This window comes from Sinocyclocheilus grahami, unplaced genomic scaffold (assembly GCF_001515645.1).
Source record: "Sinocyclocheilus grahami isolate Dianchi unplaced genomic scaffold, SAMN03320097.WGS_v1.1 scaffold37.1, whole genome shotgun sequence".
Classification (NCBI taxonomy): domain Eukaryota; kingdom Metazoa; phylum Chordata; class Actinopteri; order Cypriniformes; family Cyprinidae; genus Sinocyclocheilus; species Sinocyclocheilus grahami.
The window spans coordinates 617,921-645,050 of record NW_015505216.1 but is presented as its reverse complement, the minus strand read 5'-3'; the positions used below and the strand labels follow the sequence as shown (position 1 = coordinate 645,050).

At 35.8% G+C, this 27,130-nt stretch overlaps 1 protein-coding gene across 1 annotated transcript in view; it reads right to left on the bottom strand.

Annotated features, from left to right (window-relative positions):
- The window catches only part of ascc3 (activating signal cointegrator 1 complex subunit 3), a 160,358-nt gene that overhangs the window by 67,156 nt on the left and 66,072 nt on the right, over positions 1 to 27,130 (bottom strand). The window contains exons 5-7 of the mRNA XM_016267399.1: positions 18,535 to 18,711; positions 18,354 to 18,425; positions 1,167 to 1,301 (exon numbers count right to left, since the gene is read on the bottom strand). Of these exons, the coding sequence (XP_016122885.1) occupies positions 1,167 to 1,301; positions 18,354 to 18,425; positions 18,535 to 18,711 (384 nt within the window). The remainder of the gene's footprint in view (positions 1 to 1,166; positions 1,302 to 18,353; positions 18,426 to 18,534; positions 18,712 to 27,130) is intronic.

The window sequence follows — 27,130 nt, the reverse complement described above, 5'->3', positions numbered from 1 at the left end:
TATTTGAATCCAGATTGAAAATAATACAAATAATAATAAAATAAAATCAATAGAGCTTGTGAATTAGAATTGAATCAAATTGTGAAATCTGTATCAATTTGAAGTGAAAGAAAACATGAATTCATTCACTCTTTTTAATATATCACAGTTCAGTATGCCATCTACTCTAGTGACCTTATTTCTATAGCTCATAGAAAGGATATGTCATTTTTATTACTTTGTCTTTGTTTTTGTCTGTTTATCTTGCTATTAAATGAAAAAAAAAATGCATACATCAACGCCTATTAAGTGTTTAGAAACCTGGTTTGCTTTCATGAATGCCATCCTGGTAATTATAAGAGTGTCTTAAAGGTACAGTAGCGCCAAAATAATCTGAATAGAATAGAAGATCTGCTCTTTTTTTTTAGGTTGTAAGGGTCAGAGAAAGAGTGTAAAATCCTTTGAAATTTGAATCAAAATGATGCCTTTTGTTGTTACAAGAAACCTTGACTGACATCACAAGTGGGCTCACTGGAACCTTTAAAAACATTTTCCAACTATTAAAGTGCTGCGCAATTCCTCTGACAAAATGTAAAGCGCATGTGAATGTGCTCTGGTCTCATCTAGTGTGTCTAAGTGCATCTTCAAACAGCAGCAGGACAGCACACTCGAGCGGCGTTTGAATGTCAGCCTCTGCGGGGGCTCTAATTGCACACCCACTCCAGCTAATAGGGCAGCATCCAAAAGTTTAGTGCTGCATCGCCTTCAGGTTTAATTTCAAAGCGTCCGCACCCGTTCGGCCCTCACAGGTACGTCTCCCGCCAGTGTTTACCATTCTCTCAGAAAGCGCCGCTGCTAGCATAGGTGACTGACCTCAATTTCTCTCACTTTTCTCTCCTGCAGAGCCGGTGAATAACTGCTCATAAATAACACCGCTTTGTTTGGCTGCGTCTGAGTCCGGGTGAAGAGAACCCGCTCTGAATTTCTTTGTCTTAAGCAGAAGTGCGATGCAGGTTTTCTATGATGGGTATAAAATATGTAGGAAAGCGAACGCTGAAGAGATTATTCTATTTATCCTCAGATCCGAGGCGCCAACTGTCCAGAAAAAGCGTGGATCTTTAAAAAGATCCTTGCACCAAATTATAATAGTGAAAAAGCACAGTGTGAAATGTACTGCAAGCATTTACCTGTTTCTCACACTGGCCGTAGTCTGGACCCTGGTCGACCTGAAAGAATGACAGCTCTCCCCGGTTCTTGGCCATCTCGATCAGACTCATGGCGGTGCGGACGGTGGAGTTGCGGGCATGTACAAACACCATCACCTAAAACAAACAGAGTACAGCAGCACTTGGTTACGTTACGCTTGGGGTCTGGAAATCACCTGACGGTGAGCTGCCTGACCACATCATAAATGACTGAACTCAAGCACTGTACATAGGCAGGAACAATTCCATACATTAAATACCAGGTAAAACAGACCATTTTAAATACACTGAACCCAGGACGAGGCCACTGCACAGAATAATGTCTGCTCTACCCAATCAAAGCAGTGAAAATATGAATAAAACTGCAAAATAACCACATCTATAATTTGTGTATTTTTACAAAGATGTAATAATGTTATTTTGTGCCTATAACGGATCGGCTTGGCTCTCCGTTAGTGTTGCGACTGCTATTTATATGAATGCAACACAGATCATTTGTCGCATGGTTTTGCCTCAGTTTTTGAGTGTTTTCATTTTTCAAGGTTTCAAAGTCATTTTACTGATTTGGTTGATACTAAACGACTCATTCTCATATTTAGATTTTGGGAAAGACAATTCATTCTGATGAATTTAGACATTTCTTATAAATTAACAGATTGAAATCAATCAATCTTGAGTTTTTCTTGAGCCAGTATGTCTTCAACTCAGTATTATTATTATTAGTATTACTAAATATTTAGAAATATATACATTTATCTTTTCAAGTTTGATGCTGTCCCCCTAATTGATATTTTATTTGTCAGTTTTGTTCTAAACAAGCGTAAACATATTATAAGAGAACAAATAATATAATCAGTTGTCTGAAAAGGGTGATGCTTTAATGGCTATCATTTCAATTTGTAAAGTCTATGATTTCGGGCAATTACTATTTCATGATGGCGTTCCTTGCTGTGGATGAAAATTAATTAAACTGTGGTAAAGATTTTGGTTGAATATGACTTGGTAATGATTTTGGCCATATCTAAAGGGCACTGTTTTCAACTAAAAATGGAAAACTTTTGATGAGTTTTGGCCGTTTATTTAAATGACAATAGCGTTTTGGGGGCCTGAAAACGCAAACTTTTGAAAACGAGCTTCAAAGTGCAAGTTTTTGAAAATGATACCATTATCGTCTCCATGTAAACTAGCAAAAACACAAATTTGTGAAAATGGTGATGTCATGAGCATCCATATTAAATGTTTCTTTAGAAAGTGGCATCGCCAACTACTGGCATGGCATGCATAATATAGTGTTTCAAGTCTTTTTTTTTTTTAATGGGGATCGTTTTGACAACGTTGTCGTCTGTATGCGAAAAACGCAAAGTCAAAATATTTTAGCACAATTTTGTGTAAACGTACCCAAAGTAGGGAGCTGTTAGAAACTCGACTGATAATGCTTTAATGCACTCATTCAAAAAACCCACATTGATAAAATCATAAATAATACCTTTGGATAATGATGGACAGAATAAACACCCATCACATTATTGAACCACTTGGGAGATTTCTGGCTTCGCCACTGCAATGAACTGATTATCAATACCGTACTTTTCAGTACTGAAAAACAAACTAATAAAACAAACTAATTCAGTATTATGGTGGGTCTTTTACATGCAAAAGCTAACAAGCGCATCAGGCCTCTTAAGTTCTGGATTGTTCTCTCTCAGTCTGACAAGGCAGAAGCTCCATCCACAGTGAGCAGCATCAGATGTGCAGAAGGGCAGAGCGGTGTCTATGTGTCATATTAGTCAAAGGACAAAAGAGCGTTGTAATTTTCCTATTACACTCAGGCTGCCCTTGCAAAGCAGTCAATACCCCAGACAAAAACAATCAATAACAGAAAAGCAAGACAGTTATGAGATGGCAAAAAGACCTCTCTCTCTCTCTGTTCTGACTGTCCTTTAACTGAATGAACTGATGGTGTCGGAGATGCTAGGAGGAGGAAAAAAATATCTGACATACTGTTCTCTTTGCACATAATATTCTAACATATTAACTCCCTACAGAGTTGACTTTTTTTTCTATGTGCAACATAAAATAAGGTATTTTTAGATTTTTTGGGGTCCATAAAACGGATGTCAATTTTGCTTATCAACATTCTTCACAATATCTTGTGTTCCACAGAAGAAAGTGATATCAGTTTTAAATGACATGAGGGTGATTAAATAACAGCATTTTTAGTTTTGAAGGAACTATCCATTTAAATAAAAGTATTATTAAAATCTTAATAATTTCAATTAGTAATTTTTCACAGTTTCAATAGCAAAAAGATTGAAACTAAATTAAATATTCGCTAAATCAAAAGAAAAAAAAAACACGTAGCGTCCTCAAAAATGCTTCTTGTTTATATTCATGTGCTTATCATTATTATATCTACTAGCATTATGTTCAATATTTTAATATTTATAATGAAAAAACAAACAAACATCTCAGAAACGCAAAGTCTCAGAAATCTCTGAAAATTAATACTACAATTACCAAGAATGAGCAAGACACTGAATTTATATTTTGATATATATATATATATATATATATAAACGGTGTATTCAAGATGACCATCAAACCTTTAGAAGCTTTTAAGATGCATCTTTATTTATGATAGTATTGTAATTTATCATCTAGTTAGTCAATAAATAATTAAAAATAGATCATTTATTTATAATTTGCACTGCTCAACTGTCTGTTAAAGCTGCTAAGCTATTTGATTAAACTGTATAACTGTAAATGTATAAGATAGTAAGATAATAGTCACTGCACAAATAAAAATATCAAAAAACATGAAATCAAACAAAAAGCAGTATGTTCACAGTAATTTGCATTTGACTACGCAAATGAGCACCACTCCAGACATGCCACAATGAGGGTTTGAAGCCAGTGCAGAAGTGCTTCTCTGTGCCACACTGAATTGCTCTGTGTAGATGTGCTGAGCGCTGTTCTGTTTGTTTTGGGCTGGATTTTGCCACGGTCAGTACCTGGAAACAGAGCCAGCACTTTGGCATTCATCACAATTGTTTGGGCCTGTGGATAATTGGTAGCTAATTAATTCATGATTGCTAATTTAAGAACAGCCTTCCAAAAAACACAAACATGTCCTTGACCACCTGCCAACATGTTTCTCACCAGTGCTCACCGCAATCTGCTCTTCCTCAGAGCACAGCGAGAGTGAGTGAGAGAGAGAGAGAGAGAGAGAGAGAGAGAGAGAAAGGAAAATGTGGTTATTGGGGCTGGAAGGATGTGGAAACACTCTTTCGAAAAAAGATCGAATGAGCTGATCACTGTGACAAAGAAGAAAAGTCACAAAAGAACAATAAATGACATTGAAGGACAATGAGAGGCATGAAGGATTTATATGGAATTGTCTGACTGTACTTCAGTGTTCTTTTCAATAATCCCTCTTGACTGCAGGGTGTTTTATTGTTGATCCTACATAAATACCTCTCTTACTCAACTTCCATGCTGTACTTTTTAAGCAAAACACATTCTCACTCCCAAATCGTCATGTATGTCCATACTGGGTACCAGGGTGACCTTGTGGATGTGATTTTACAGGACAATGCAGGACACTTGTGTGAGAGATAAGTTTACTACTATGTAAATATTGATTTAGATTAGTTGGAAAGCATATTTACCATCATACTGGATGATAATGTTTTCAATCACCAATAAGCTTAGTTAATTGTGACTGGCCCTATGACTAGCACTCGATTTGTCCAGGTTTGATTGATACAATTTAATTGACTCTATAGGACCTATTCAGTCTGTTGAATATAATGAACTGAGTAATAGTTTAGTTTATACTAAAATTTATTTAAATACATAAATAAATCCTTTGCTCCATTTAGTTGTTATATGCAGAAAAATCCCTCTCTACAAATGCGTTGGTTGGTTATTTTCCCGGCTCTAGCTAGAAGATGACAGCTGCACAAATAGATGTTTAAACGTCATTCACATTTTTTATTTTATTTTTTTAAATCATATTTCTTGCAACTGCAACTAGATTTGCCTGCATGTGACAGACTGTGCTCTGCCTACACTCCGCGTCTAAAGTATTTCAGATTGTTTGAAATATAACAGTTCTGTTCATAATGTATATTAAAAAATAAAATACATAGAATAACAGGAGAGTTTCAAAGTGGCTTATTGGAACACTAGTGTGCAACTTTTTTCCTACCACATGACAAGCTAATAACATGGTTGTCTTATCAGCATTAAAAGGTATAATTGCTGCTTTTTGCAGTGCAAATTTTGTTTGTGATGAAAATAACTACGTTTTCGTCAGTTATTTTACCTACAGATCGATGCATTTCTTACAGATTTCTGCTCATTCGAAATCGGATACAGATGAAGTAGCACTGCATTACTTTTGTTTGAATGCATTATTGATAGAGCGATTGCATGTGAATAAGTGTTGTAGTACTTGTACTACAAGTGTTGTAAATCATGCTTTCAGCTGAAAATATTCAGCACAGAAGGAACAAACAAATTCCTTGAGAACTAGAACTTCCTGCTCATGTCCATTGCCGTCATCATAGCCTTCACATTCTTTCGGATTTGAGTGATCCTTCTCCATCAAGCTAGCTAAATGTTTAACATGTGAATTCTTGCTAAATATGCAGTTATATTACAGGTCATTGGCATGAATTGTACTCGTGATGGAGCGCTCTTGGAGCGAGTGAAAACCACGACGCTCCGACTTTTAAAAAATCTGCTCGTCCTCGCTCCATTCAAAATCACACCGCTCCGCTCACATACTCTGATTGTGAGGGCCAGATATTATTGCTGGCGGGCCGCCTGTTGCCGACCACTGCCCTACTTAGTACCCCTTTAGTGTAACTTTTCAATGAGCAGAGTACTTCATTACTTTCAATGAGAAACGTTTGGCATCAATAAACAGACATGAAGGGCATGGGAAATCTCATCTGATATTTTTAGTTATATAACTTACATTACACTATTTAGACATTTTTGAGCACCTAATCTAACCAATTGTCAATATAAAACTACAGTCACAATTTATTCAAAAATTAACAACATTACGAGTCTTCTGAGATGAGCAAGACTCTGAATTTATATTTTGATATATATATATATATATATATATACATATAAACGGTGTATTCAAGATGACCATCAAACCTTTAGAAGCTTTTAAGATGCATCTTTATTTATGATAGTATTGTAATTTATCATCTAGTTAGTCAATAAATAATTAAAAATAGATCATTTATTTATAATTTGCACTGCTCAACTGTCTGTTAAAGCTGCTAAGCTATTTGATTAAACTGTATAACTGTAAATGTATAAGATAGTAAGATAATAGTCACTGCACAAATAAAAATATCAAAAAACATGAAATCAAACAAAAAGCAGTATGTTCACAGTAATTTGCATTTGACTACGCAAATGAGCACCACTCCAGACATGCCACAATGAGGGTTTGAAGCCAGAGGAGAAGTGATTTTCCGTGCCACACTGAATTGCTCTGTGTAGATGTGCTGAGCGTTCATGTTCTGTTTGTTTTGGGCTGTATTTTGCCACGGTCAGTACCTGGAAACAGAGCCAGCACTTTGGCATTCATCACAATTGTTTGGGCCTGTGGATAATTGGTAGCTAATTAATTCATGATTGCTAATTTAAGAACAGCCTTCCAAAAAACACAAACATGTCCTTGACCACCTGCCAACATGTTTCTCACCAGTGCTCACCGCAATCTGCTCTTCCTCAGAGCACAGCGAGAGTGAGTGAGAGAGAGAGAGAGAGAGAGAGAGAGAGAAAGGAAAATGTGGTTATTGGGGCTGGAAGGATGTGGAAACACTCTTTCGAAAAAAGATCGAATGAGCTGATCACTGTGACAAAGAAGAAAAGTCACAAAAGAACAATAAATGACATTGAAGGACAATGAGAGGCATGAAGGATTTATATGGAATTGTCTGACTGTACTTCAGTGTTCTTTTCAATAATCCCTCTTGACTGCAGGGTGTTTTATTGTTGATCCTACATAAATACCTCTCTTACTCAACTTCCATGCTGTACTTTTTAAGCAAAACACATTCTCACTCCCAAATCGTCATGTATGTCCATACTGGGTACCAGGGTGACCTTGTGGATGTGATTTTACAGGACAATGCAGGACACTTGTGTGAGAGATAAGTTTACTACTATGTAAATATTGATTTAGATTAGTTGGAAAGCATATTTACCATCATACTGGATGATAATGTTTTCAATCACCAATAAGCTTAGTTAATTGTGACTGGCCCTATGACTAGCACTCGATTTGTCCAGGTTTGATTGATACAATTTAATTGACTCTATAGGACCTATTCAGTCTGTTGAATATAATGAACTGAGTAATAGTTTAGTTTATACTAAAATTTATTTAAATACATAAATAAATCCTTTGCTCCATTTAGTTGTTATATGCAGAAAAATCCCTCTCTACAAATGCGTTGGTTGGTTATTTTCCCGGCTCTAGCTAGAAGATGACAGCTGCACAAATAGATGTTTAAACGTCATTCACATTTTTTATTTTATTTTTTTAAATCATATTTCTTGCAACTGCAACTAGATTTGCCTGCATGTGACAGACTGTGCTCTGCCTACACTCCGCGTCTAAAGTATTTCAGATTGTTTGAAATATAACAGTTCTGTTCATAATGTATATTAAAAAATAAAATACATAGAATAACAGGAGAGTTTCAAAGTGGCTTATTGGAACACTAGTGTGCAACTTTTTTCCTACCACATGACAAGCTAATAACATGGTTGTCTTATCAGCATTAAAAGGTATAATTGCTGCTTTTTGCAGTGCAAATTTTGTTTGTGATGAAAATAACTACGTTTTCGTCAGTTATTTTACCTACAGATCGATGCATTTCTTACAGATTTCTGCTCATTCGAAATCGGATACAGATGAAGTAGCACTGCATTACTTTTGTTTGAATGCATTATTGATAGAGCGATTGCATGTGAATAAGTGTTGTAGTACTTGTACTACAAGTGTTGTAAATCATGCTTTCAGCTGAAAATATTCAGCACAGAAGGAACAAACAAATTCCTTGAGAACTAGAACTTCCTGCTCATGTCCATTGCCGTCATCATAGCCTTCACATTCTTTCGGATTTGAGTGATCCTTCTCCATCAAGCTAGCTAAATGTTTAACATGTGAATTCTTGCTAAATATGCAGTTATATTACAGGTCATTGGCATGAATTGTACTCGTGATGGAGCGCTCTTGGAGCGAGTGAAAACCACGACGCTCCGACTTTTAAAAAATCTGCTCGTCCTCGCTCCATTCAAAATCACACCGCTCCGCTCACATACTCTGATTGTGAGGGCCAGATATTATTGCTGGCGGGCCGCCTGTTGCCGACCACTGCCCTACTTAGTACCCCTTTAGTGTAACTTTTCAATGAGCAGAGTACTTCATTACTTTCAATGAGAAACGTTTGGCATCAATAAACAGACATGAAGGGCATGGGAAATCTCATCTGATATTTTTAGTTATATAACTTACATTACACTATTTAGACATTTTTGAGCACCTAATCTAACCAATTGTCAATATAAAACTACAGTCACAATTTATTCAAAAATTAACAACATTACGAGTCTTCTGAGACCAAACGATTAATTTGTGTGAGGAACAGACAGGCAGACAGATACAATTGTTTGCTACAGCACATCTCACTGACTGCGTGTCCAGCGAGTTGCAGTCAGCTGCACCTGATCAAGTTTAAAGGCACCCAAGACACGCTCTGATTGGTTTGTAATAAGATCACTGTAAAATTATTTGGAATGGTCTGTTATGTGTTTTTGACCACGTTTAATAAAGGTGTGAATGCATACACTATCGTTTTTTGCATTCAGCTGACAGTTGATTTGAAAAATCAACACTACAGACATCATTTACATGAAAAAAGTCCATAAGTTGAGTTATTGTATTAAATCCTTGTTGTTCACGGCTGACATAAGTTGCATGACATTTCAGTTTGAATTACTGCACAAACACATTAGAAATGGCCCTGATAAGGATTATTAAATGTGTGTGTGTGTGTGGGAGGGAAGGGGGGTTAAAGGTGCTGTATGTAATTTTTTTGACTGTACTAAAGCATTAGCAGATATTTAGGCACCATGCTAAGTTCACATACTTGTTTCTCTGAAAACAACGCTAAAGCCAGTTAAAGATGTGCATTCTGTGTCGGAATGTTTGTTTTTGTTTTAGTCTGTGTGATTCCGCCCACTGCCAATTTACTCAATAGACACTAGGGCTGTCAAAATGGCTGAAACTAAATTCAAATTTTGTGATTAAATATGATCAACCACTGCCAATTTACTCAATAGACACTAGGGCTGTCAAAATGGCTGAAAAACTAAATTCAAATTTTGTGATTAAATATGATCAATTCGAATTATAGGGTGGTTCTTAGGGTGAAGAAAAGCTTTTGGCTTCTCTTCTGAGGCCACAAGAGGGCGCATCGAGCAAAATATTACTAATGCTTGTTTATTCAAAGCATAAGATAACATGCCTATCTGTGAAAAAAGTGCATAATGTTTAAAATAATGTTTATAAACCAATTATAATTAATTAAGTTGCTTAAACAACTATAAACAAAACAGCATCATATATGTATGTATAGTTTAATACAAAAAGTATAAAGCTAATCACACAGTACATTTTTCATTTAAAAACATGAGATGCAGCGGGATGGGGGGGGAAAAAACCCGCCATAAAGTCTCGATATATGTTTTTTTAAAAGTTCCAATCACACAGAGTACATTTTTCATTTAAAAACATGAGATGCAGCGGGATGGGGGGAAAAAAAACCCGCCATAAAGTCTCGATATATGTTTTTTTTAAAGTTAAACTTGCAGTAATTTTACATAGATTTCTAAACATGCGGCTCCTTTGTGCGAGATGCGAGTGCAACGGTGATAGATGTCCATCTAGAAAATGCGCGAAATATGTGTTCTATGTGAACGGCTAGGTTTCAGTCTTGATGTAAACAAGATCTTCTCTGCATTGATGTTCTCTTTTTCCGCAATATTTTTAATGAACAATGCAGCAGCGCCGCATCTAGTGGCTTCAACTGGATAGGCTTACAAAAACATTATAATGCAACGACACTTACATCGTCATCGCGTCTTGTGCACCACTTGGGCTGCCTCCTTAACGCACACCTAAAATTCAAATGCAACGTTTTTGCATTCGAATGTGGATTTTTATTTTAAATTCGACGAATATTTGTAATTCGATTTTTTTTGACAGCCCTAATAGACACCCCGGGTTGCCAGTTGGCGGAAAACACAGCATATTTCAGTCATGGAAGGCAGCAAATGAACTGGGTCAGAGATGGCAGATTCTACCTGACCTATAAAGCCCCGGCATCCATCTAAAAAAGCATATTACAAGACGGATAAACCAACAACTCATCAACTTACTGTGTAAGGTTTGTAACCTTCCGTTGTCAATTGCGCTAGTTCCTGTTGCGCGCAGTGTTGGGGAAAGTTACTTTTAAAAGCGATGCATTAAATTATTGTGTTACTCCCTAAAAAAAGTAACTAATTGTGTTACTTAGTTGCATTTTATTGAAAGTGATGCATTATATTTCTTTTGTATGACTTTTTCAAATCTGTGCTGGGCTTGCTTGCTTGTTTTTAATTTAAAGAAAGGTTTTTTTTGGCAACTGTAAAACACCTTTCATTCCCTCAGGCTGAAGGAAATGTAAATTCAAGTTCAAACAAAACTTTCAGTTGTGCTGCCATTCTGGATTGCATGAAGAATAGGATGCAGGAGAAGAATGCTATGATCATCTAAATACATTTTGCTTAGTACAGTTCTATTGGATCATCGAAGGTCAACAGCAAAGACACTGGATAATAAAATGGGATTACATACATAAAGGATATTTGTGCTATTTAACATATTACTGCAGATTTACATCATATTGATATTCATTTTGAGGAATGCTGAATCTGTTTTTGTGCAAGTGAGATGAGTAAATGCATGTTCACATTTAGTCTAGAACTACAGTAAGCATAATGTTTACAGAGCACACACAACGCCTCTGTACTTACTCCCGATTTCTCTCTACATGGGGACAGGAGCGCTGTCAGTCAATACATGGGAAAACAAAGTAACTGGTGTTACTTATTTGAAAAGTAACTCAGATATTTTCTTGTAAATTAAAAAGTAATGCGTTACTTTACTAGTTACTTGAAACAAGTAATCTGATTACATCGCTTGGTTACTTGTAATGCGTTACCCCAACACTGGTTGAGCATCTTCAACCTGGCAACTCTCTCCAATATTTTGAATTTGGACTGCAATAACTTATATAAAGCTATAAAGTCACACTGTAAAGACATAAACACTTTCATCATGTCTGGTGTTAAGAGCTTTGTTTATCACCGTCTTTCCGCTGATGATGTAACACAATAACCCTGTGTTGGACACAAAACAGAATTACAAGAAACAATAATAATATGAAAGGGCAGACAGAACACAAGAATTACAAAATTACATTTAAATGCTTTTGCATTCGCTCACAAAACTTTCATATTTCGTTTCTTTTCTCAAAACTTCCACAATACTCTTAAGAGACATAAGGATCAAATGGATCATTACTTGCCTAAGGTGAACTAACCGCCTCTCAGTGACCAACATCAATGAACTTGCATTACGTTGACACAGAACAAGAAATGGAGATGTAAATCTAATCTGTACTCAGTTCATCTTTTTTTGTCCATTTGCAAGCCACTTGAGTTCTCGAAACTTGAATTTGCACATACAGATACAATCACTCAAACTATTCATCTCGTCAGATTATGCATGGAGATTGAATTCCATCTCTCTCTGGCACTCCTTTATATTCAGACTCTCTCGGACGGCGTAGACTAGTCCTACTGAGATCCACAGAGACCTCTTCAGCAAATATTATTTGTTAGACTTTTTTCATCATTGCAAAGCTGTGAGAAAGCACAGTCTACAGTAACTGCTGCCTCCGTAAGCGTATTAAAGTTCCATCTGCCTCGTGTCTGCCAACCACTGGCCCGACAAGGGGGCTAAGGGGGCATTTCATAAAGAAAATTCAATCCATCATGCTCCCACATGAAATTAATATATGTCACAGCCACTTCTGACAATTTAATATCAAGCTGAGAGAGACGCTCCCCACTGTACACTGCAACGGAAAGAGAAAGAATGCCATCTCTTCAGCTGACTTCCAGTTTCAACTCACCAAATCTTATCCAATTTCACTTATAAATGATTAGTTCAAAATTCAATTTAATGGTTGGAGCACATTAAATCATGGCCCCCCCCCCCCCGTAAGGGGTAGGAACATTAACCCAGTTACAATAGCTGCTAGAGCACTAATCGTTCCATCTCTGAAATCTGAGGGAATGAGATATTTTAGAAGCTATTGAAATACAGCTGATATATACATCAACCTGTGACCGGTTATAAACTGAATTCTTACTAATGTGGCAAGCATCCTATCTATTCTTTTTAGGGATGTAACGATTCACTCAACTCACGATTCGATTCGATTCACGATTCGATTCGCGATTTATTTATTTTTTAACAAAATGAGATTTAAGACAAATTATAAATTAAAAGTATCCTTTTATTATTGCTCGGACAAAATGCTGCACATTTCTTTGTGATATTGATTGGACAAAATGCTGCACGTTTCTTTGTGAAATTGAAATATAACACTATAATAATAATAATATACTAATATAGCACTTGCATATCATTGCTCTTTTGTTGGTTTTGATTGCTGCTATTGTCCTCATTTGTAAGTCGCTTTGGATAAAAGCATCTGCTAAATGAAAATTTAAATATAAATGTAAATGTAAATAACAAAACTACATTGACATTTTAAAACAAGCCCCAAATCAAATAAATAAGTAACACAAATAAAATACATCTCTTCATATAAACATACTAAGGCTTTGCTTGTGCTCTTTCTATTTAAAATTAGAGGCAACCACTGCCTTTTAATCATGATCCAAACAAAGATGCTGCATACATGCAACATGAGCAGTTTTTAATCTAAATTAGATTGTATAATTTCGAAATCTGAAGCAAAAACAGAATGGTTTGACTTCAGTTTTGTGAAACTATACATAAAATCTGCATGAAACGTACAATGTCTTGAATAAACCTCTAAAATTAATCATTTTTAAAATTAAATTAATAAACATGAATATAAATGAATATACAAAATATATTACAACATTAAATATTGTTTGTTGTTTATGTACCATGTCAAAATGTAAATGTAAATAACAAAACTACATTGACATTTTAAAACAAGCCCCAAATCAAATAAATAAGTAACACAAATAAAATACATCTCTTCATATAAACATACTAAGGCTTTGCTTGTGCTCTTTCTATTTAAAATTAGAGGCAACCACTGCCTTTTAATCATGATCCAAACAAAGATGCTGCATACATGCAACATGAGCAGTTTTTAATCTAAATTAGATTGTATAATTTCGAAATCTGAAGCAAAAACAGAATGGTTTGACTTCAGTTTTGTGAAACTATACATAAAATCTGCATGAAACGTACAATGTCTTGAATAAACCTAAAAAATTTTTAAAATTAAATTAATAAACATGAATATAAATGAATATACAAAATATATTACAACATTAAATATTGTTTGTTGTTTATGTACCATGTCGTTATGTACTATGTATATAATACTTAAAATTCATGAATTAATCATTTTTAATTGTTTTTTCTTTTTACCTTGAAAAATATAGTTTTCTTTTCTTTTTGGAAAATAATTGTCACTAGATGGATTACTTGATATTTAAACCAAATTACGTTTTTTAAGCCATTATTATTATTATTATTTTGCAAAACTATTTCACACAAAAATGAATGTAAATTGTGCGATAATACAAAGTGCACATAGCAAGACATATTTGTCATTTCAAACAGTATCATTTTTTTTTCTTAAAGCCTTATTATTATTAATTAATTTATTTATTTTGTGCTTTGCAAAGTGCCATCTTCATTTAAAATAAAACATCACATTATTTGAAATTTTGTTATGGCATTCAGAAATTTTAAGTGTTGTTTTTGTGTCCAAATACTTTTTTGGGCCGCTGTATGTGGCATGTCCTTTAACTAAAATCCTAAAGATCCTCTAAACCAGTGGACAGTGTAAGATTCGATCAGACCATGTATACTGCACTTATGTCCACGACCAGGACAAGCAGTTAAACGTATAACTCATCTAGCCTTTAGAGCAAGAAAGAATATGGACAGAATCTAAAAACCACACCAAAAAAAATGCAAATAAATCAAACAGAAGACGGGACACACGGAGCATTTGCAAGGTGGGAGGTTATGTGGTGGTAAGAGTGGGGTTGTTTGGAGATTTATGAGATTTAGAAATTGAGTTCAGGATGAGGCACAGGGCACAATATACCACAGCTACCACAGAGTCTGTGACCTTCAGCGCTGGAATACAGGAATGATGATTTTCAATTAAACCGCAAAACCTTCCCGAGAAGGCCTTGCTCACAGCCTTTCATTGTGTTTCTCCTTGAGAAGACACTTCCTGAACATACTCAAAAAGACAAATGATGATCAGGTGCACAGATCAAAGACAGCGATACATACAGCATGTGGACATGCAAGAATGAGGTATATGATCAGGGCTCTTCTCTCACATCCTCCACAATGAGGTCACAACGTCCCATACCGCTGACACTCTGTCCTCTGAACATAACAACCCCAACTTGGACACATTTCTCACATGTTGTTATTTTTAGTTACTGAACCAATCGACAGATCAAGACCAACACTGCTAACATGTGTTGACTTCTTCTGTAGGATTGGGATCTGTAATAAGGTTTGTGGTTTGGACTAGGAAGAGGGGTATGAGTATTAGGATTAATGGGTAGAGGTTGGGGGTTTCAGGTAAGGGGAAACCAATTATAAATGGCACAAATTATATGGACTGTTATATTATATTACTTTTATGTGCTTTTTGGAGCTTGACAGTTACAATTACCATCCTCACATCCCTCATCCTAGTGTTTCACGGATGAAAACATCCTCTGTGTTTGGAGTAGGTTAACTATTCCATTCATATTATTCCTGCAAAGCACTAGCATTTTACATCCAAGACTCTGCAAAAGCCATTTTTATAAAGAAATTTGATGATATAAATAAAAAAGTTGTTTTTTTTTCTCTCCGATTTGCTGCCATGGGGGTTGGGGGATTGTTCTCTAAAATGGGAACAAATAAACCCAGTTCAACACTTTTTTTTTTTTTAACATCCTGCCTAATGGTCGTCCAATGGCAGTGAAAACAAATATAGTGAAAGTAACCATGTAGGCCATGCTATATATTATGTGGAGAAAACGGGGCTAAAATCACATTACATTCTAATATTGTAATATTACAATCTAAAAACAATGCTATTTAAATCAGAAGTTAAATTCACTAAAGTAAAAATGAATAGAAATAAAAACAAAAGCACAGACTAATTGCATTATATTTCGATTACCCCATTACAATAGTCATTTACAGCTATCATAAAATACACAGCCTGATTTTAGGTTTAAAATGATACACATGGCACATTTATTGCCCAACTACAAATATTATAGTAAAAAAATATTTTAGCCTGAATTATTGCGCTCCTATTCTATAGTGCTCCGTCTGTCATATACTCGGACCAGCTCCGAGTCATATACGGCAGCAATTCACACGTCTTCGTCGACACGCCCCACAGAAGAGAGGGGCGGGGGGAGCAGAGCTCATTATCATTTAAAGAGACATGCACTGAAACAGCTCGCTGTGAACAGAGTTGTTTTTAACAAGGTAAAAAGGGTGTTGTTTTACAACCACTGAGGACTTTTTACCTTTTAGAGATTTTTGAAAAAAATGCTGGATTTTGACATCAAGATTTCAAAAGCTTGTGGCTTGAAAGGGCTTAAAGATAGAGATCTACTGTAAATTAGAAAAATGTTGGGCATGACCGAAAGTTTATGTGGGGTGTAAAAATACTCGTCTAATTTGCATATTATGACGCCATCAGGGGGCATCTTGAATTTCAGAATATTCAGGAAATAGTAGATATTGAATTGATGTTTGAACTTATTTGCATGTTGTTTTTTTGTCTTTTTATCCTCATTCCAAATGATCAGAAAAGAGGAAACCAGCAATAAAACAGGAGAAAATACTAAATTATTACTATTACTATACTATATAGTAGTAAAACACATGTGAACAGTAGCCTATTTTTGACCAGTTCATCAGTAATATTCAGGAAATAATAGATATTGAATGGATGTTTGAATTTATTTGCATGCTTTTTTTGTCTTTTTATCCTCAATCCAAATGATCAGGAAAAGAGGAAATCAACAGTAGAAACAGGAGAAAGTAGTAAATGATTACTATATTACTGTGCCATAGTAAAATGCATGTGCCTATTTTTTGATCAGTTGACCAGCTATCTGCCCAATCAGGTATCTAGGTGACACAGTTTATAGTTCTTGAGAGTATTGTTCCTCTCATTGCATGGCACAGCGCACAGACCTACCCCACACTGACTGCACCGTATACCGCGGCCACTCCCACCTCTTTGGGGCACTGGATCCAAAGAGCTAGTGCTACTTCCAGCCCTATTTCTCCTACCCCTGCTGCCTCTACCTCTAGTAACAGCTCTCCTATGGACACATCGACCACGTCCACCGCCACCACCCCCATCGGGCAAAGGGTCGAAATGACCACTTGTTTGTGCTTTGTGAACACTCTCGCCTTGCACGGCGGCACCATTGCGCTGCAAAGATGTACCGGAAGAAGCGCGATTATTAGACGACCGATCGTCATTTCCAAAAGGCAAATATTCCCCTTCAGAGTCAGAATCGGCGAATAACATTTGCAACACATCCTCACGGTACAACTTTTTATTAGCCATTTGGCGATTTTCTCTCACAAATCTCACAATTTACTCGCATGCTATGAACTGAACTGCTTGCGCATCTATGACAGATAGCTCACATGCTCTGCTATTTCCTCGAACACTTTGAATAGGAACATGACGTCATTTTGGTCTAGAATCGAAGTACTACATGTCTGCCATCTAGTGGTAGGGAATACAAATTAGATATTACACCATATTAGGATCTACAGCCTATTTTATTAAGTATCACATCTTGTCGCAATTTTGCGCTTAGAGGGTTAACTAAAGTATGTTACATACATTTCATAAAGACCCTAAAAATCATACCAACTAGTGGAAAATGGGAATCCCTTTAAGGCTATAATCTCTCAGGAGGTGAAAACAAGTCTTAATGAGTGAATCATTCAGTCATTCATTCAATCGATTTGTTCAAATGGCTGATTCATTCAGAAACAAAGCAAATGACTATCTTTATGAATGAGTCACTGAGTCATTCGCTCACTCGAGTCGTTCAAAAATGTAGATTCACTCAGTAATAAACATGGCTCTGTGTTGCACGGAAAGGCACAAAGTTCTGCAGTGGCTTTGTTTGGAATTACTGTAACGGCATCTATTTCTAAATGCATGTTACTGATCTTATTTTAAATGTTTTGTACATGCTGCTTGTTTTTTTGACCTTGTAATTTTTAATCAAAATATTATTTAATATTTGTCATTTCATCTTCCAGTAAAACGACAGACCTCTTTCAGGTGACTTATGCAGGACTTCTCCAATCATTTAGTTCTTCCCTGTAAACTCATGTTCATCTGCCTTCAATTTTAAATGCAACGCCCACATCTTAAAAACCAATCAACAACTGATGGATAAAATCCCACCCTACATTTAGAAACAGACTGAGCGTAAAAGATCTGTTGCTACTTCCATTTCATCACAACTATAAAAGAGGGCGGCACCACCACTGGGTTAAGGATTGTATTGGTCTTGCTCATTCTTAGCTACCAGAATCTTTTGTTTGAAGGCAGACAAGTTTAGATCTAATTCAGGGTGACATGGGAACGGGACTGATTGAGATCACAATCTAACCTCCTTTGAGTCCTTGACACCTTACAAAACCCAACACTTCAGTCATAATTTTGTATATACAGTCTGCTAAATGACAAAAAGGTCTTCAGCACACACTGACATTACCTGGTGACCCCCTTTGATCTGCTTCAGGACCTTCTCATAACAAACCTCCTCCATGTCATGCAGCTGCTGGACCTGTGACGAGAATATAACAATTACAATGACATTTCATATTTCTGACTAAAAGATGACTGAAAAACTCATTGTATTTGGCATAGCTTGAGATTTCTTGGCTGCTGGGTACCTTATTTGTAGTCTTGATGCCAACAAAGCTCTGGCCAAGTGGAACAGGACGGAAACGACCGTCAAAGTAGAACAATCCAATGCATGGGTTCACATGCAGGAAAGACACCACATCCAAGTAATTTGGCAGAGTTGCTGAGAGACCAAGTATGCGAATCATGCTCTGGGTCGACTCCACCTAGAGCAAGATGGATACACGGTTTGAGTGCAGGGTTTTCTTTTGAAGAGTCTACGACATTCCCATAAACCCACCGAACAGCTGTGAACATACTAGATCAGTTCCAGCGCCTAGTGAGCCGCACTGATGTCGACGAAAAAGGGCAGCAACTCCCCAAGGTAGACATAATTGACAATAACAATAAACCACAAAATGTTAAAAATAACCCACAAAATAAAAATACATAAAAATGTACAATTCTAAAATGCAGAGCACAGAAATAGCTAGTGAAATAGCCATTTAAATGATATTTTATTACATTTTTATATAGTTATAATTTCACAAATGCTTTCAGTAACAAATTAACTATAAATATATTTAAAATTGTATTTTCTGTCTTTACTCAATCCTTAAATTTTCACACATGCAATGCCGCCTTAGAATCTGACTAAAATGGGGTTACAGCCTAATATCAGGATTATTAACATTAACTGAAAATAAATTAAAACTAAAACCATAAAAAAAAAAATCAGTAATTAAAAGTTCATAGCATCACTTTTCATTACTTGGGGGGAAAAAAAATGAAATAAAATAATTAAAAGTTTCAGACTTATTTCAGCTAGTTGCCAAATGACAAAAAACACACAAAAATATAACTAAAATTTAAATGAAACCTGAAAATATAAAGCAAAAACCTATTCAAAACATTAATAACAATTATAATAGTAAATCAGTTATATACAGTGGGTACGGAAAGTATTCAGACCCCCTTAAATGTTTCACTCTTTGTTATATTATATATATATATATATATATATATATATATATAAAACATTGTTAGGGCTATGATGCCAAAAATTGCTATATAGTAAGGCAGCTGGTTTTGAGTTTCAGAACAACTATTTTTACAGGTAAAATATGTGCATATTTATATGCAATGCTGCAATTATATAATGAAGTGCAGATGACAGTATCTGACAACCGTCACACTACCAGATGTGCTATTGTGCAGCCAGAATTAAAGTTTTGAAAAATAAACAACTCAAAACTAATGACAGTCAGAGCATCTGAGACAGAGAGAGAGAGGCAGCTGTGCTATCTGTGCTGCTCCTGTGGTGCGGCTGACAGCTAAGATTGGTAAGGCCTTTAATATGATGCAGTAGCTGTCTGTCCAGGTAATCTAGATATCACACAGCTAGTCCCTATTTGCGGCTACAAAGAATGATGAAAAGACTCATAGAGAATCCTTCTCTCGGGCTCAGTGAGAGCTCAGGTCACCTCCGCTAGAGCGGCCGTTTGATGCACTCATGAGCCGCAGCTATGGAGAACTGATCTCTCCTGTCATACACACATTCTTCTGTTGTGTTAGGGTTCAACTAAAGCAGAACTGAGGCAAAAAACACTGGGCACATATTTCAAACACACAACACTATAAAAAGAATCACTAAAGACACTGTTGCAATGGTGCACTGGACAGTGATCGTTAAGACAGTTGATACACATTATGGTACTGCATGAATTTTAATGGTATTTAAATGGTGCCATAACGCCAAATTTACACTGCAGGCATGATTTATTCTAGCTTTTAAGCAGCAATAAGTCTTTCTGAGCAGAAAGAGAGCAGACCTTTGTGTACTTAGCTGTGTAAAGATGTCTTCAGAAATCAAAAACTACCATGGTATGTGTGCAACAAACCATGGCACAGCCATGCTACAAAACAAATGGTAAAAACGTGGTTTAAAAAAATATATATATAAGTTCAGGTCCACAAATAATAAAACATACGCTATAACGGTGTTGTTATTATTATTTAATTGATTTATTTATTTTTACAGCCATGCTACAAAACTAATGGAAAAAAAACGTGGTTTAAAAAAAAAAATCTTGGGTCAACAAATAATAAAACATACGCTATAAATGTGTTATTATTATTGTTTTTAAAATTTTTATTTACAGCCATGCTACAAAACAAATGGTGAAAAACATGGTTTAAAAAAAAAAAACATATCGGGTTTACAAATAATAAAACATACACTATAAGTTTATTATATATATATATATATATATTTATATATATTTTTTTATTAGTTTCAACAAAAATATTCAGTAGCACAACATTGATAATCGGCAAATCATCATATTACAAGGATTTCTACAGGATCACGTGACACTGAAGTCTGGAGACATGGCTGCTGAAAATTAAACTTTACCATGACAGGAATAATTCACATTAAATAAAAGCTAAATATTTCCCTTGAATCACTGTATTTTTATCAAATAAATGCACCCTTCAGTCTAAGTAATTGCGACCTTCTGTCACACAATGTGACTTTATATATACCAGCTGTGACTTTATATATTGCAACTGTGCATTTATTTTACATAAATGTTACTTTATTTCTTATAACTGTGACATTAGTTCTTGTAATCATGTGTTTTTATGAAGCTACGAGAATACTTTGTGGACAAAGAAAACAAAAACAACAACTTTATTCAACAATTTCTTTTCTTCCGGTCAGTCTCTGCCGCCATTCATGAGAGTACCACAATGCATGTGTGTGATGATTCTGCTGACGCAGGAGCCGGCGTTCTGACTCAGAACCCAGATGCGCTGCACCTTGTTTACAAGCAGAGGAATGCACACGCATGCGTCGTGGTACTCTCGTGAACATGCGTCGACTGACACGGAAGAGAAGAAATTGCTGAATTGTTATTTTTCTTTTCTTTGTGCACAAAAAGTATTCTCGTAGCTTCATAAAATTAAGGATGAACCACTGATGTCACATGGACTATTTTAACAATGTCGTTACTATCTTTCTGGGCCTTGAATGTGGTAGTTCCCTTCCTGTCAATGCAGGGTCAGAGAGCTCTCAGATTTCATCACAAATAATATATTTGTGTTCTGAAGATGAACGAAGGTCTTATGGGTTTGGAACGACATGAGGGTGAGTAATTAATGAAAGAATTTTCATTTTAGGGTGAAATATCCCTTTAATCTTTCTTCTACTTGTCTGTGTTATTTTTATCTTTTTTATTTTTTCCCCCCACTCTGTGGCAGAAATAGACTTCCATACATTACAGGGTTGTAAAGTGCGACATATATGTTGCACGTGCTACGAAAAAACTGGTCTGTGCGATGAATAAATTTACCACTGTAGCAGGCGTGCGATACAGTTTTGCATGTTCATAACACAGTCGCTTAATAGTGTGAAGTTCGTTGTGCTTGTTTGTGTGTGTGAGATTGATTATACTTGGTAGTTAGAGGTGAAATGACAATTTTTGATCGTGGACGATTAAAATGTCTCCACGATCTGCTTTTGAAGAAATATAATAGCATCGTGCTATAGCGCACATTCTATCAGCTGCAGTTCTGGCGCCTCTGTCCGTCTCAATATAATGTACAACGCCACATGCATGCACATCAGTGTTAGCTCAGCGGTAGAGTTACTCTCACGGGACACTGCACTTGTGCACAATCACAAAACTACATCATTTCCATCTGCTTTAAAGCAATACCAGTTAAACTTTTAATTCACGTGCTCTTCCGCATGCGCTTTTTCTGAGCGCGTACTCATGAAGTGCGCTCACACTAAGCCTGTCAAAAAGCACCTGATTACTAGACTAAGTTGTCTTTTGCATCTGATACTGTCAAAAACACACAAGGTTTACATATAAACACAGTTGGTTAAGTCTAAAATGAAAGTAAACAGTTGAGAGAGAAACACGTGCAGCTCTTAAAGGGACAGTACTAAACATGCTGCTGACTGTCATTAAAGGGATAGTTCACCCAAAAAATTTTATTTCTGTCATTATTTACTCACTCACATTTTGTCCCAAAGCTGTATTAATTTCTTTCTTGTGCTAAACACAAAAGAAGATATTTTGAAGAATGTGAGTAACCAAACAGTAGCTGGTCCACACTGACTTTGACAGAAGGAAAAAATACTATGGAAGTCACTGTGGACCAGCAACTGCTTGGTTACCCACATTCTTCAAAAATAACTTTTAAGTTCAACAGACGAAAGAAAATAATTCAGGTTTAAATAACTTGAGTAAATGATGGTGTAAAAATGAAACACTATGACAGAATTGAAAGACAGATGACAGAATTTTCATTTTTGGTGAACTATTATTTTAATGTTAATAAAACAACAAAACAATCACTCACTGCTCTTGACTGATGAACTTATCACCAGTCAGTTGCTTTAAAAAAGTATAATTGATGTATATAGTGTTTTATTTTAATATTTGTTCATTCAATTTCTTGAATGTTACAGCTAAATACTGTACCTGAAAAATAAAGCACTATTTGTTTTATTTGTATATTATGTGTATTTGTAATGTATATCTTTGTTCTTATTTTCTAATAACAAAGATAAAATAATGACAAAGATTTTTATCTTTGCTCACTTTGGCCTAAATGTCTGCCATTATTTTTTTTTGTTAAGGTTTAAGAGGTGTTATGTTTCTGCACTTTGTCTAAAAACAATTTTTGTGATGGTTTGTATTTTTTGTGCTCAGTATGGAACATCAGTGCCTGTTTAAGTGATGAACTCCATTACTTGTGTTTGTTTTCAGACATGATAACAGACGTTTTATACTTGTGCTACAACTTTTTGACCTGTGCTACAAAACTTTCAACCTCTGTAGCACCAGTGCTATGTGGAAAAAAAAGTGAACGTACAGCCCTGCATTACAAACGGCGAGGATGAGTGATGTGTTAGCACTTAGTGACAGTGAGCTTGGAATGTGTCAACTCTATGCATCAGAAATAACAATAACATTGAAACTTGCTTTAGCAAACACAACTAAGAATATAAAAAAGCCTTCTCTTGTGCACAGAGACAAAGAGCCACATCTATAGTTGTTGGATGTTATCCAGTTTCCTCAGAAGGAGCTCATAATGATGCTGGCCTGTAGCAGGTAGAAGGGTCACGTATCTGAATCACCCTTATGGGTCCATCCTGCTCTTGTGTGGTCACCCGAGGACAACTAGATCTTGGATGGCCATCTGTCATGCTGGTTTACTGATACCTTCTTTATAGTCTGAACACGGATTCACTTCATAGTGTCTGGCAAAACTGGCACACGACACACCTGCCTGCAGCACGCCAATGGCCATCTCTCTTGCTTCAGGTGACATTTGAGGCATTATGAAAGACACTGAAATCAGACTTGGCATGGCTTTATTTTTCCAGCTTTTAAGAATCTTAAAAAAAAAAAAAAAGTGAAAGCAGTTTTTATTCCATCTGGTCCTCACTGGCTAAAAGAGAATCTTTAAATGATTTGCAAGTGACTGACAATCCCAGACAATCTCAGTTCAACCTGTATGTTTGTGTCAAATGTGTAAACAAAATGACCACAAAAAAATTAAAATAAAATAAAATATGCATCTGGCAGGGCTCGCAAAATGTAAAAATTGCTGGTCACCGCGGACAAATTAGCATGATTAAAAACTTCACTGATCGCTTTTTTTCTTCAAATAACAAGTCAAGAGAGTAGGGGTGCAACAGGTCACAAAACCCACAGCTCAGATCATATTGCATTATCATATCAGATTTTGAGTAACAGATCGGATCATTTCGCAGATGAGCAAAAAAATATGGTTCTTTATTATTTAAATAACATAATACTTCTTTGATACCACAGCAAAAACTAGTAGCATACAGGGATGTAACGATTCACTCAACTCACGATGCGACGCGATTCACGATACTGATTTCACAATACAATTTTCTCACAATTTAAGACAAATTATAAATGAAAAGGTGTCCTTTTATGTCTCCAACAAAATGCTGCACATTTCTTTGTGAAATTGAAATATGTCAAATAATAAAACTAACTTGAAATTGTAAAACTAATCCCAAATCAAATAATTAAATAATACAAATAAAATAAATATCTTCATATAAACAAACTAATGCTTTGGCTGTGCTTTTTCCATTTAAAATCAGAGGCAACCACTGCATTTTAATTACGATTCAAACAAAAATGCTAAATACATGTTAACTAGATTTAGCATCTTTTTAAGTGGGAGAACTTGCACAATTGGTGGCTGACTAAATACTTTTTTGCCCCACTGTATATATAGTACACACATATACACACACACAAAGAAAAACAAGTAGATGGAATAGAAAAAGATAGAAAGCTAGTTGTTGATTTTTTTAAAAGAATAAATATAGATAAATAAATATATATATATATATTTATTTATAAATATAGATTGCAATTAGATTGTATAATTTCGAAATTTGAAGCAAAACAGAATAGATTGATTTGAATTTAGCTTTGTGAATGAGATGCAAATGTCACTCTCTGACCACAGGTGGCGCTTATGGATCAGCTGGTATTTATAGGCTGCTGTCCCTTTAAGACCGAATGCACGGATCCAATATAATGATGCACTTGAGATTTCTTTCACCACTGTTTACATTCCCTTAAGACATAACCGACTGTGATTATAATTTTGTGTGTATGTGTTCATTCAGATGCAAGGATATGCGAAAGAGGAATCAATTCTGTGTACGTGCATTGTCTGAAACGCGTCTCTCTGTGCGGGCTTTCAATGAGTACGCACAGCTACGAATGCGCGTGAATGGTTTAAAACACTTGAATGTTTAGATCGGCAAGACATAGAAACACGTGCAAACGATCAACTATGATCCGTTTTACCCCTACAAGCTAGTGAACAATGCAAATCAAGGAAGGAATTTTATATATCATTGTTCAAGATAGCCTGTCGGGCAGGGCGGTGATACATTTTGGTAGCCCGACTGGAAAACACAATAGCCCTGGGACGTCGGGCTAGCGATTTTGCGAGCCCTAATCTGGGCTATGCCAATAATCAGGACCAAAACCACAACCGCTATTCTCAGTCTTTAACGTCGTATCCGACACTACTCTTTCCCCTAAAATGTCAGCCAAGAGCTATTTCATAAGATTTGGCTCTTCCCACTTTTGGAGCATACGGTGCTTTGTAGGGGTGTGAATCTTTGGGTAGAAAGCAAATCAATTAGATTCAGGATTCTCACAATGATATTCAATTTGAATCTTTTTAATTAATTTCCGTTTCAATTAATGATTCAATTCTCTGTTTTTAAGTGCATTAATAGAATTACGTAAAAGCTTCTCTTAATGTGTCCTAGGTAAGAAAAAGATAAACTGCTTTGCACCAAGCGACTTGAATGTAAATGCATTAAACACGTACTTGGAATATAACAAAGTGCAATTGCCAATAAAATATTTTAAAGCTGAACACACCTATGAAAAGTATTTAATATTCCATATTTTTCCTAATGATTGTATTTATTTTCCTGAGTTTTCTTGATCTGAAAATAACAATTTTAATGTGCCCCTATTATGCCATTTTGAATATTGCCTTTCATGCAGTGTGTAATGTAGCTATATGTGAATGTAAACGATCTGCAAAGTTGTAAAGCTGAAAGTGCACAATAAATAAAGTTATTGTCTCCCAAAAGAAATAATCAACTCTGAACAGCCTAAATGAGTCGTTAGTAATTCCAAACCCACTTCCGTGATGGCTACACGTCACGGGGTAACACATTTGCATAATGCCTGCCAATGTTCTATGTTGACCAGCCATGAACAACTTGACCCGCCATCAAACACTGTAGTTTGTTCATGTGGTTAACATCATGTCGAGAAGACACTGTGTCCTACGCTGTAAAAGTCAATGCGGGATTCACAAAACGCTTGCTCTTGAAGGATGGCTCAGTACCCAGTTTACTTGGACCAGCTGAATCCACTGATTCACAACTTGTATGTATGGTAAATAATCAATGTTTATATTTTTTATTGAGTGTTCAAAATACAGAACTATGACAATAGGCGTATCATTTCAGACATCTGTTGTACGCGGTAGACCAATCACAACAGACTGGGCCATCTGACCAATCAGAGCAGAGTAAACTCACGGAAAGCAGGGGATTAGAAAGACTGGATCTTTGAACTGCTTCAAACGAATTGTTTGAAAATCATTGAAAAATAAGGTGATATTAAATGCATATTTTGAGAAAACAAAATTTTTTTGACCTTGCATGCATGTAAACCTATAGTGAGTAAACTCACGGAAAGCAGGGGATTAGAAAGACTGGATCTTTGAACTGCTTCAAACGAATTGTTTGAAAATCATTGAAAAATAAGGTGATATTAAATGCATATTTTGAGAAAACAAAATTTTTTTGACCTTGCATGCATGTAAACCTATTGTAGGAAACTCCCAAAACAATATTAGGAACCTTAAAAATGGCATAATAGGGGCACTTTAAAAATAGCTATTATTTTCTAGGTTTTCTATGGCCGTGGGAACCGAGTCAATAAACTAATTCAAATATTACAAAATGATCTGATACGTTCAGTTTCCTCAAGGTATTGTATGCAAATAAAGCAAAGGAAAAGGGGGGGGGGGGGGAAGCTA